Consider the following 12,636-nt stretch of genomic DNA (forward strand, 5'->3'; position numbering starts at 1 on the left):
TTTAACAGCGATTCCACACTGTTTTAGGCATGGAGATTACACAAAGAAGGCAAGTCCATGAACTAATATATTAACCCGTAGTCCACATCTATGCTACGAACAATTCATATTGGTCTTCCATCTATTCAACCGTCTCCCGAAGATAGGCCAAAAATGTCATCTGTGGTTCTTATCTTTGTCAGTAAAGGAGAATCTCTGATGCCTATACAACCTGGTTTTCTTACAGAAAGGAATGTAGGTGAAACCAGGGGCATAAAATGAATCGGGACTAAAATCTGCTAAAATGATAATTATTTACTCATCATTCGAGATTAGTCGGGCTCAAATGAAGATTTATATGGATTTTAAGAACAAACTATGACTAAATATGAAAACTAGACAACCTGGTTTTCTTACAGAAAGGAATGTAGGTGAAACCAGGGGCGTAAAATGAATCGGGACTAAAATCTGCTAAAATGATAGTAATTATTTACTCATCATTCAAGATTAGTCGGGCTCAAATGAAGATTTATATGGATTTTTAAGAACAAACTATGACTAAATATGAAAAAAATCATTAATTTTTCCGACTCAATATTTTTTAGCCTCCCCCGGCCCTGGGTGAAACCATAAGCTTCTCTGGTGCACATCCAAATCATTCAGCTGGTTCTGCAGGTACTCTTCTATCTGTACTTTCTTATATTGTTTGCCAGTACATTTTATATCGACAAACTGCACAATACACCTCGATCTCATACACAGGTGAACTCCTGCATATGCTTTGTGATGTCATTGATGATCGATAGACTTGAAAAAAAATTATGACAAAGATTCATAAAATATCTACTTCCATCCTAATTCAGTATTCAATATTATTCATCCCGTATCATCATCCAATCAATTCTAATAGTTCTTCTTTAAATCAGTACAAATATTGTTAAATACCTCGATGATGGTTGTCTTCCCGTGAACCAATCATAAAATTACCTCTGTATAAATCCATCGGAAATAAGACAGTTAATATCCCAATCGAATACACCCCGTCAGTTGTCAAACTCCTCGAAACGTATTAATCACTTTAGAAAATTTGTTCCACTGGCGCTAGTCAGTCCCAGAGTTGGTGGTGGGTGCTTCTGGGCTTTCGAAAAACACCCATTTACTCCATTGTTTAGAGAAGTAAAACCCCACCTTCCGCTCATTTGATTGATCAGCTGAATTAGGCAGAGTTTACATGGTCATGATCATAGTCTCCCATTTCCCAGATACGCGAATTATAGTGGATTTATCTTTATCAGTAATTTCTGTGGAGATGCATAATCATTATAAGCTCCAATATAAAAATTTAAAGTTAGTATGGGCATTTGTGTTGATAATTTGCGCAATGTTAACAGGATTGCTCCCAAGTCTTGGACGGACTCTTTCAAAGTCTTCTCAGGACCCATCTGCACACTGATTTGTCTGCCAACTAAAAAATCAACAATATGTTACTCACTCCGTTTTTCTTAAACGAGGTTAAAATTTTTGACACAAGATGGGTTGACAGTATAATAAAATTAACATTTTTGTGAATAAAAATTTTGGTTGTATTATTTTATTTAGAAAAAGAAAATCTTGAAAATAATATTATTAACTACCCAGTCAAATCACTTAAAAGTATATGTCCAAAATTAAAGCGGCATATAAAAAAACCGAGAGAGAGTATGTACTAACCTGTTTCCATAACAGTTTACAAGTATAAGTTATACTCCCTCTCTATTTTTTTATATGACGCTTTGATTTTGGGCACATATTTTTAAGTGTTTTGACCGGATAATTAAAAATATTATTTTCTAAAATTTTTAAAAGAAAGTAAAATTGAAAAAAAAATAGAAAGCTGGTATTTTTGATAAATTTCCAAACATAATCAAGAACAATAATTTTTACTATCCAATCAACTCATTTACAGATGTGTGTCAAAAATCAAAATATCATATAAAAAACAACAATATGTTACTCCCTCCGTTTTTCTTAAACTGAGGTTAAAATTTTTGACACAAGATGGGTTGACAGTATAAAATTAAAATTTTTGTGAATAAAAATTTTGGTTATATTTTTTATTTAAAAAGAAAATCTTGAAAATAATATTATTAACTACCAGTCAGATCACTTAAGTGTATGTCCAAAATTAAAGCGGCATATAAAAAAAAGGGAGGAAGCATGTACTAACTGTTTCCATAACAGTTTACAAGTACAAGTTATACTCCCTCTCTATTTTTTCTATGACGCTTTGATTTTGGGCACACATTCTTAAGTGTTTTGACCGGATAGTTAAAAATTTATCTTCTAAAATTTTTAAAAAGAAGTAAAATCGCAAAAAAAATTAGAAAGCTGGTATTTTTGATAAATTTCCAAATATGTAATCAAGAACAATAACTTTTACTATCCAATCAACTCATTTAAAGATGTGTGTCAAAAATCAAAATATCATACAAAAAATAGGTATACATTTTTTTAATAGATTATACTCCCTCTGTTCCAAAATAATTGTCAGCTGTGACATTTTGCAAAAGTAGCTGGGGGGTAATAACAAGACCTTAGTCAACCCAAGCACAGCAGACAGCAGGCATAAGGCATCAGGAATTTCACAGCACCATTATCTTTCTCTTATTAACTGTGAAGGGAACAGAGTATGAAGTAGCAAGAACCTTCATATTTACACAGCCATTGATCTGTCGTGCAACGAATTTCAGGGAGAAATTTCAAAGGTTACTGGAGAGCTTAGATGGCTTGCATTGCTCAATTTATCTCATAATAGTCTCACAGGACCTATCCCATCATTGCTGAGAAAAATGAAAGAACTCCAATCTTTAGATTTGTCCTCAAATCAACTGACAGGGGCTATTCCACCTCAGTTAACTGCATTGACATTACTTTTCTCTTTATATCCTTTCCTTTTGTATGTACCTATGCTAATTATCTGATTATCAAAATTATAACAAAGCTTCAAGATTTTTAACAGGTGAGCTTCCACTAAAAATTTGCAAAGTCACTTCCCTTTCGCGTCTCATTATGTCAGATAATGGGTCAAGTGGTGCACATCCACAGTGTTTGGGGAACCTTTCTTTGCTTGGTTTCAATAATCTTGCTAATTATCAATTTCAAGGACCAATACCAACGACTGTCCAAGACTTGTCTGTGCATATCTAAACATCCATAACAATCACTTTGAAGGTTTGTTGCTGCAGGCAATAATAAAATAGGTGGTACATTTCCGTCATGGCTTTATGCACTTGGAGAGCTAGAAGTTCTTGTCTTGCGATCAAATAAACTCTATGGTACAATAAGTGGAAGGAGCATAGAAGATCCCTTCCCCAAGTTGCGGATTGTGGATCTGTCCAACAATCAATTCACAGGCCATTTGCCAATTCAATACTTTAAGAATATGAAATCAACTGATAATTTGTATCGTTATCAGAATGACACAGGAGTTTTTTCTTTCCATTATGAAGCATCTGTCTCATTAACTGTGAAGGGAACAGAGTATGAAGTGAAAAATATCCTTCATATTTACACAACCATTGATCTGTCCTGCAACAAGTTTCAAGGAGAAATTCCTGACGTTATTGGAGAGCTTAGATGGCTTGCATTGCTGAACTTATCTCATAATAGTCTAACAGGACATATCCCATCATTGCTGAGAAATATGAAAGGACTCCAATCTTTAGATTTGTCTTCAAATCAACTGAAAGGGGCTATTCCACTTCAGTTAACTGCATTGACATTTCTAGAGGTCTTGAACCTCTCGGGAAACCATCTTAGTGGAGAGATTCCTCAGAAAGGGCAGTTCAGCACATTTAACATTGATTCTTATCTAGGAAACTCCGCGTTATGTGGTTCACCTTTGATGAAGAAATGTGCAAACACAGCATCACCTCCACAAGAAGCCGGAAATGGTGATGAAGATGAAGCTGGTGATGAATTGACATGGGAAGCAATCGTGATGGGATATGGATGTGGACTGATATGTGGATTGTCATCTGCATACATTGTTCTCAAACTAGGAAAGCCTTGGTGGTTTGTGAGATATATCGAAGTACTGCAACAGAAGTTGATGAAAAGATATGCATGAAGAAAGGTACTGGTAGATCAAGATGAACTTGAAAGTTGTTGTCGTGGTAGACATTTGTGAACCAGTAGTGTACTAGCTGCATAAGTATTTGGTATTATGTAATAATCCGTTTGGTCGGGACTCAAAATGATTTCTCTTGCTTCAGGGGTATTAATATTAACCTTGCTATCTTGATCAATGTTAGGGCAAATTAAAAAGAATATAAAAGCAAAAAATTTGCATCAAACACCTGTTGTACCAACATGCATCCATTAATTTGCTTTCATCTATTAAGTAACAATTTAAGAGCGCTTCCACTCTGTTTAAGCATGGAGATAACACAAAGAAGGCAAGTCCATGGACTAATATATTAACACGTAGTCCACATCTATGGTATGAACAATTCATATTGCTCTTCTATCTGTTCAACAGTCTCCCGAAGATAGGCCAAAAATGTCATCTGTGGTTCTTATGTTTGTCAGTGAAGGAGAATCTCTGATGCCTACACAACCTGGTGTTTTTACAGAAAGGAATGTAGGTGAAACCAGGGGCGTAAAATGAATCAGGACTAAAATCTGCTAAAATGATAATTATTTACTCATCATTCAAGATTAGTCGGGCTCAAAGATTTATATGGATTTTAAGAACAAACTATGACTAAATATGAAAAAATCATTAATTTTTCCGACTCAATATTTTTTAGCCTCCCCCGGCCCTGGGTGAAACCATAAGCTTCTCTGGTGCACATCCAAATCATTCAGTTGGTTCTACTTTCAGCTCACCCACAGGAACATCATTCTGCAGGTACTCTTTTATCTGTACTTTCTTATATTGTATGCCAGTAAATTTTATATCGACAAACTGCACAATACACCTCGATCTCATATTATTGACAGGTGAGCTCCTCTCATAATGCTCACAGGCGAACCCCTGCATATATACTTTGTGATGTCATTGATGATCGATAGACTTGAAAAAAAATTATGACAAAGATTCATAAAATATCTACTTCCATCCTAATTCAGTATTCAATATTATTCATTCGTATCATCATCCAATCAATTCTAATAGTTCTTCTTTAAATCAGTACAAATATTGTTAAATACCTGGATGATGGTTGTCTTTCCGCGAACCAATCATGAAATTACCTCTGTATAAATCCATCGGAAATAAGACAGTTAATATCCCAATCGAATACACCCCGTCAGTTGTCAAACTCCTCGAAACGTATTAATCACTTTAGAAAATTTGTTCCACTGGCGCTAGTCAGTCCCAGAGTTGGTGGTGGGTGCTTCTGGGCTTTCGAAAAGCACCCATTTACTCCATTGTTTAGAGAAGTAAAACCCCACCTTCCGCTCATTTGATTGATCAGCTGAATTAGGCAGAGTTTACATGGTCATGATCATAGTCTCCCATATATCCCTGATACGCACATTATAGTGGATTTATCTTTATCAGTGATTTCTGTGGAGATGCATAATCATTATAAGCTCCAATATAAAATTTTAAAGTTAGTATGGGAATTTGTGTTGATAATTTGCGCAATGTTAACAGGATTGCTCCCAAGTCTTGGACGGACTCTTTCAAAGTCTTCTCAGGACCCATCTGCACACTAATTTGTCTGCCAACTAAAAAATCAACAATATGTTACTCCCTCCGTTTTTCTTAAACTGAGGTTAAAATTTTTGACACAAGATGGGTTGACAGTATAAAATTAAAATATTTGTGAATAAAAATTTTGGTTATATTTTTTATTTAAAAAGAAAATCTTGAAAATAATATTATTAACTACCAGTCAGATCACTTAAGTGTATGTCCAAAATTAAAGCGGCATATAAAAAAAAGGGAGGAAGCATGTACTAACTGTTTCCATAACAGTTTACAAGTATAAGCTATACCCCCTCTCTATTTTTTTCTATGACAGCTTTGATTTTGGGCACACATTCTTAAGTGTTTTGACCGGATAGTTAAAAATTTATCTTCTAAAATTTTTAAAAAAAGTAAAATCGCAAAAAAAATTAGAAAGCTGGTATTTTTGATAAATTTCCAAATATGTAATCAAGAAAAATAACTTTTACTATCCAATCAACTCATTTAAAGATGTGTGTCAAAAATCAAAATATCATACAAAAAATAGGTATACATTTTTTTAATAGATTATACTCCCTCTGTTCCAAAATAAGTGTCAGCTGGGGGTAATAACAAGACCTTAGTCAACCCAAGCACAGCAGACAGCAGGCATAAGGCATCAGGAATTTCACAGGACCATTATCTTTCTCTTATTAACTGTGAAGGGAACAGCGTATGAAGTAGCAAGAACCTTCATATTTACACAGCCATTGATCTGTCGTGCAACAAATTTCAGGGAGAAATTCCAAAGGTTACCGGAGAGCTTAGATGGCTTGCATTGCTCAATTTATCGCATAATTAATAGTCTGACAGGACCTATCCCAACATTGCTGAGAAATATGAAATAACTCCATTACTCCAATCTTAGATTTGTCCTCAAATCAACTGACAGGGGCTATTCCACCTCTGTTAACTGCATTGACATTACTTTTCTCTTTATATTCTTTCCTTTTGTATGTACCTATGCTAATTATCTGATTATTAAAATTATAACAAAGCTTCAAGATTTTTAACAGGTGAGCTTCCACTAAAAATTTGCAAAGTCACTTCCCTTTCGCGTCTCATTATGTTAGATAATGGGTCAAGTGGTGCACTTCCACAGTGTTTGGGGAACCTTTCTTTGCTTGGTTTCAATAATCTTGCTAATTATCAATTTCAAGGACCAATACCAACGACTGTCCAAGACTTGTCTGTGCATATCTAAACATCCATAACAATCACTTTGAAGGTTTGTTGCTCCAATCTTTGGCAAACTGTAAACACTTACAAATTCTTGATATTGGAAACAACGTTGGAGAGCTAGATGTCCCAGTTAGGGCGGTAATTCGACTAGAGCAAACCGAGTTTTGAGCGGAGCCAAATTCGAGCCAAGTTTAATCGAGTCGAGCCGAGTCGGCTCGTTTAGCTAATCGAGCCTAAAACTTAGCCCGAACTCGACTCATTTAATTTCACGAGTCGAGTCGAGCCAACTCGTTTAGCTAAATGAGCTGATTTTAACAAGTCGAGCGAGCGAGCTCGTATAATTTTAACTTAGTCGAGCCTGAATCTCTACCCAAACTATTGGCTCGTGTAATTTCGCGAGTCGAATCGAGCCGGCTCGTTTTATTAAACAAGCCGAAATTTTTGCCCGAATTTGCTCGTTTAACAAGCCGATCTGAGCCTAGTTAAATGAGTTCGAGTTAGTCGAGCTCGCGAGCTGCGAGCTCACCTGCCAGCTCTAGTCCTAGTCTTGCAATCAAATAGGTTTAACGGTATAGAAAGTGGAAGGAGCACAAGGCATCCATTCCCCAAGGCTATTTACCAATTCAGTACTTTGAGGATACAAAATCATTCTGCAGGTACTCTTGTATCTGTACTTTCTTGTACTGTATGCCACTTTGACAGTAGAGTAAAATTTATATCGACAAACTGCATATGTTCTGAACTACTCCTCTATCCCAAATTAGATGAGCTAGTTGACTTTGAGCACGTAACTTAAGGTACATTGACCAACTAGTTCCGATATTTATTTTTTTAATTTTTCTTTTGTAAATGAAAATTTCATATTTAAATTTTTATTTGCAAAACTAAAATTTAAAAATATGTAATGTGGCTATGCGGTCAATGTCAACGAGCTCATCTAATTTGGGATTGGGATGCAGGGAGTATTACGTACTATGTTATGCAAGCTGTTTACAACTTTCATCAAAATTTTCAAACATTTCTGAATATGTATTTTCAAAGAATTCTCGGGCACTCTTAAGGCCTATAATTATTGGAACTCTCACGTTATGGACCAGAGGACCACTATGTATTTTACAAGCACGACGAATCATGTGGTCATTATGGACTCCCCAAGCCTTAGAGGACTCATTCCAGGTTTTAGGAGGACCACTGCCTAGCTCACCCTTTCGGAGTGATGTAAATTAGTTTCCAGACACTAAAAATAAGTAATCAGATTAATCATTACAAAATTTTGATATAAAATCAGAATAAATCCTAAACTTTGATGATACAAAAAAAATTATAATTGTAAATTATACAATCAAATTAAGATCGAATTAACTTCCCTCACACTTAAAATTTATAGCGATCAAATCAAAATCGAATTAACTTTCCTATTACTAAAATTTAATTACAATATTATTAGATAAAGAGAATATATAATAATCAAGAGAAAATAGATTTTTTTTTGCCACTCAACTTATTGTGTTTTAAGAAACTTACCACCCAACTAAATTTTTTTCCTTTTGCTCACTAATGTTAGGTTTGGATTTGTTTTTAGCCACCAAATAAGGTTCGGATTTGATTACCAGCATTATGATAATTTTTTTTGTCACTAAACTTATTGCGTCTTTAGAAACTAACCACTGAACTAAATTTTTTTTATTTTACTCACTAATGTTAGATTTAGTTTTTTTTGTCACTATAGTTAGGTTCAGATTTGATTATTAGCATTACATTAATTCTGTGTAGCATTTTTAAAATATGGTAGTAGTCTGTGATATTTAGATGATTTGATATATGTCTGTATTTTTATATATAGTATATTTTATGTCCCCAAGGTCGTTTACCTTGGGTCATAAAAATTTTACACTCATTTTATGACTTTTAAAAGATGTAGTTTCATAAATAATTTTATTTTTTTCTTTCGAATTAAAATTCAGCATTTGAATTTTACACACAAAAAAATCGCAAGAATAAGATATGAAACTATGCTTTACAAGAGTCTTAAAATACGTGCTAAACGGTAGAAAAAACTGTAAACTAATGAGAGGTACATAGGGAGTAATAATAACATAAAATGATGCACAATCATCGAATTAAGTTTTCCTCTCTCTATATATTTATTTTGTAAATTTTAATAAGATAAAGTTATTAAAATTTATGATATAAATTTAAGAGATATCTTAGATTGAGTGGCAAAAATTTAGTTGGGTGGTAAGTTTCTAAAAACACAATAAATTGAGTGGGAACAAAATCTATTTTCCCAATAATGAGTGGGAATAAAATCTATTTTCCCAATAATCAAAGTGACGAAAAATCAAAGTCATCTAATAAGTCCAGAAAAAATATGACCATTAGTATATTGAAATAATATTCACGCATTTATATACGAGAATATATGGTCCACAAGTTAGTGCACAATGTCCAAGAATCTTTATCAAATAACACGGCAAGCATGCAGCATATAAATAAGAGTGGGCAGTATGGTATTGCATTCATAACCCACTTGAGCAGAAATATGGCACACTTCCTAAAGCCTTCTCACCTTCTTCTCTTTGTTTTCTTTCTCTCGTTACTTCAATCCATTCTACCAACAAGACCAGAGGGAGAAGCTCTTGTGAAATGGAAGAATAGCCTAGCCCCGTCTTCTTTTCTCGATTCTTGGTCACTAACCAATCTCGATAATCTTTGTAACTGGACTGGCATTACTTGTAACTCTGCAGGTTCAGTCTCTGGGATTAACCTTTATGAGAAACAACTTGATGGAATGCTGTCCGAGTTTGGCTTCACTTCATTTCCGAATCTCAACAATCTCACCCTCGCATACAACTTCTTCTCGGGTCCAATACCACCAGCCATTGAGAATTTAACACAGCTTCAATATCTTGATTTAAGCATCAATAGTCTCGATGGTCCCATTCCTTTCCAGGTTAGCCATCTTCAGAGGTTGCTCGTCCTAAACCTGTCACAGAATGCATTGCAAGCTCCAAATTGGTCCCATTTCTCTTCCATGCCTTTTTTGCGCATCCTCAAGCTCAGTAGGAATCATCTTGTATCGAAATTTCCAGAATTTATATCCAATTCTCATAGCTTGGCTATCCTTGACCTTGGCCAGAACAACTTTACAGGTGATCTTGTGCGTGAATTTACCAATCTACAAAATCTTGAAACCCTCTGGCTTTATCGTAATTCTTTTGAGGGGCCATTTCCGCCGGATATAGTCCAGCTTTCCAAACTAAAAGATCTTGCCCTGTCAAGTAACAAATTTTCAGGTTCAGTTCCCAATAACATAAGGTTGCTTTGTGATCTTGAATACCTATATTTAGGCAACAATTCCTTTAAGGGGCCACTTCCACCAAATATATTTAAGCTTTCAAAATTAAAACATCTTGTTCTTTGGAGTAATAAGTTTTCAGGTTCTGTTTCCAATGATATAGGTTTGCTTCATGAGCTTGTAACCCTCAATCTTAACTCTAATTTTTTTGAGGGGCCGCTTCCGCCAAATGTATTCAAGCTCTCCAAACTAAAGTTTTTTGCCCTTCATGAGAATAACTTTTCAGGTTTTATTTCTAAGGATATAGGTTTGCTTTCCGAACTTGAAATCCTCTATTTTGGCTCTAATTTTTTTGAGGGGCCGCTTCCTCCACATGTATTTAGGCTCTCCAAATTAAGAGGTCTGGACCTCTCACACAATAGAAATTTATTTGAAGGAAGTATTCCTATTGGACTGGGACTCTTGACTAACCTCAGGTACTTAGATCTACATTCCAATAATCTCGGTGGCTATATTCCATCTGACATTGGAAACCTGAAGCTACTAGTACTTCTTGATCTCGGTTCTAATCAATTGACTGGACCGCTTTCAAAGATCGTTTCTAATCTCACAAATCTTATATGTCTTGATGTAAGTCATAATAGTCTTAGTGGAAATATTCAGAGTGACTTGTGGAAATATAACGATCATCCAACTTTGGAATACATCAATTTAAGTGGGAACCATTTTACGGGTATAGTTTTTCTCTATAGATCTTTTCCTTTTCTCATATGTAACTAAGCTAGTAATCTGATTATTGCAGTTTCACCAAAGTTTCAACAATCTTGACAGGTGAGCTTCCAACAACAATTTGCAATGTCACTTCCCTTTCGGTTCTTGATTTGTCAAATAATGAATTAAGTGGTGCACTTCCAAACTCTTTGGGGAATCTTGCTGATGGAATGCTTTACCTTAATCTTGCTAATAATCAGTTTCGAGGAACAATACCAACTACTTTCTCCAGGAGTTGTCGGTTGACATATCTAAACATGGATAATAATGAGTTTGAAGGATTGTTGCCCCCATCTTTGGCGAACTGTAAGCACTTGAAAATTCTTGATATAGGCAATAATAAAATAGGTGGTACATTTCCGTCATGGCTTTATGCACTTGGAGAGCTAGAAGTTCTTGTCTTGCGATCAAATAAACTCTATGGTACGATAAGTGGAAGGAGCATAGAAGATCCCTTCCCCAAGTTGCGGATTGTGGATCTGTCCCACAATCAATTGACAGGCTATTTGCCAATTCAATACTTTAAGAATATGAAATCAACTGATAATTTGTATCGTTATCGGAATTCCACAGGACCATTATCTTTCTCTTATGAAGCAGCAGTCTCATTAACTGTGAAGGGAACAGAGTACGAGGTAGCAAAGAACCTTCATATTTACACAGCCATTGACCTGTCGTGCAACAAATTTCAGGGAGAAATTCCAAAGGTTACTGGAGAGCTTAGATGGCTTGCATTGCTGAATTTATCTCATAATAGTCTGACAGGACCTATCCCATCCTTGCTGAAAAATATGAAAGAACTCCAATCTTTAGATTTGTCCTCAAATCAACTGACAGGGGCTATTCCACCTCAGTTAACTGCATTGACATTTCTGGAGGTCTTCAACCTCTCGGGAAACCATCTTAGTGGAGAGATTCCTCAGAAAGGGCAGTTCAGCACATTTAACAATGATTCTTATCTAGGAAACTCCGCGTTATGTGGATCACCTTTGACAAAGAAATGTGCAAACACAGCATCACCTCCACAAGAAGTCGGAAATGGTGATGAAGATGATGCTGGTGATGAATGGACATGGGAAGCAATCGTGATGGGATATGGATGTGGACTGATATGTGGATTGTCATCTGCGTACATTGTTCTCAAACTAGGAAAGCCTTGGTGGTTTGTGAGATATATCGAAGTGCTGCAACTGAAGTTGATGAAAAGATATGCTTGAAAAATTGTACTGGCCGATCAAGACGAACTTGAAAGTTGTTGTCCTTGTGGACATTTCTGAACCAGTAGTGTACTAGCTGCATAAGTATTTGGTATTATGTAATAATCCGTTTGGTCAGGACTCATAATGATTTCTCTTGCTTCAGGGGTATTAATATTAACCTTGCTAGTTAATTCAAATTAAAACAAATATAAAATCAAAAAATTTGCATCAAACACCTGTTATACCAACATCCATTAATTTGCTTTCATCTCTTACGTAACAATTTAACAGCGATTCCACACTGTTTTAGGCATGGAGATTACACAAAGAAGGCAAGTCCATGAACTAATATATTAACCCGTAGTCCACATCTATGCTACGAACAATTCATATTGGTCTTCCATCTATTCAACCGTCTCCCGAAGATAGGCCAAAAATGTCATCTGTGGTTCTTATCTTTGTCAGTAAAGGAGAATCTCTGATGCCTATAC

The 12,636-nt window shown here is 35.3% G+C and overlaps 2 protein-coding genes across 2 annotated transcripts; both read left to right on the top strand.

Moving 5' to 3' along the window:
* The first annotated feature begins 90 nt into the window (after nucleotides 1-90).
* Nucleotides 91-4,087, top strand: LOC135151601 (receptor-like protein 9DC3). Its single transcript, XM_064090198.1, has 3 exons — nucleotides 91-234; nucleotides 2,709-2,914; nucleotides 3,190-4,087. Exons 1-3 carry the CDS (start codon nucleotides 91-93, stop codon nucleotides 4,085-4,087), a joined length of 1,248 nt encoding a protein of 415 aa, XP_063946268.1.
* Nucleotides 4,088-9,404: 5,317 nt separating this feature from the next.
* On the top strand, nucleotides 9,405-12,301 carry LOC108214300 (receptor-like protein Cf-9 homolog). Its single transcript, XM_064090258.1, has 2 exons — nucleotides 9,405-10,908; nucleotides 11,007-12,301. The coding sequence occupies exons 1-2, from the start codon at nucleotides 9,420-9,422 to the stop codon at nucleotides 12,161-12,163; spliced, it is 2,646 nt and encodes an 881-aa protein (XP_063946328.1). The 5' UTR covers nucleotides 9,405-9,419; the 3' UTR covers nucleotides 12,164-12,301.
* Nucleotides 12,302-12,636: the final 335 nt, after the last annotated feature.

The sequence above is a fragment of the Daucus carota genome, chromosome 3, assembly GCF_001625215.2.
Source record: "Daucus carota subsp. sativus chromosome 3, DH1 v3.0, whole genome shotgun sequence".
Lineage (NCBI taxonomy): Eukaryota > Viridiplantae > Streptophyta > Magnoliopsida > Apiales > Apiaceae > Daucus > Daucus carota.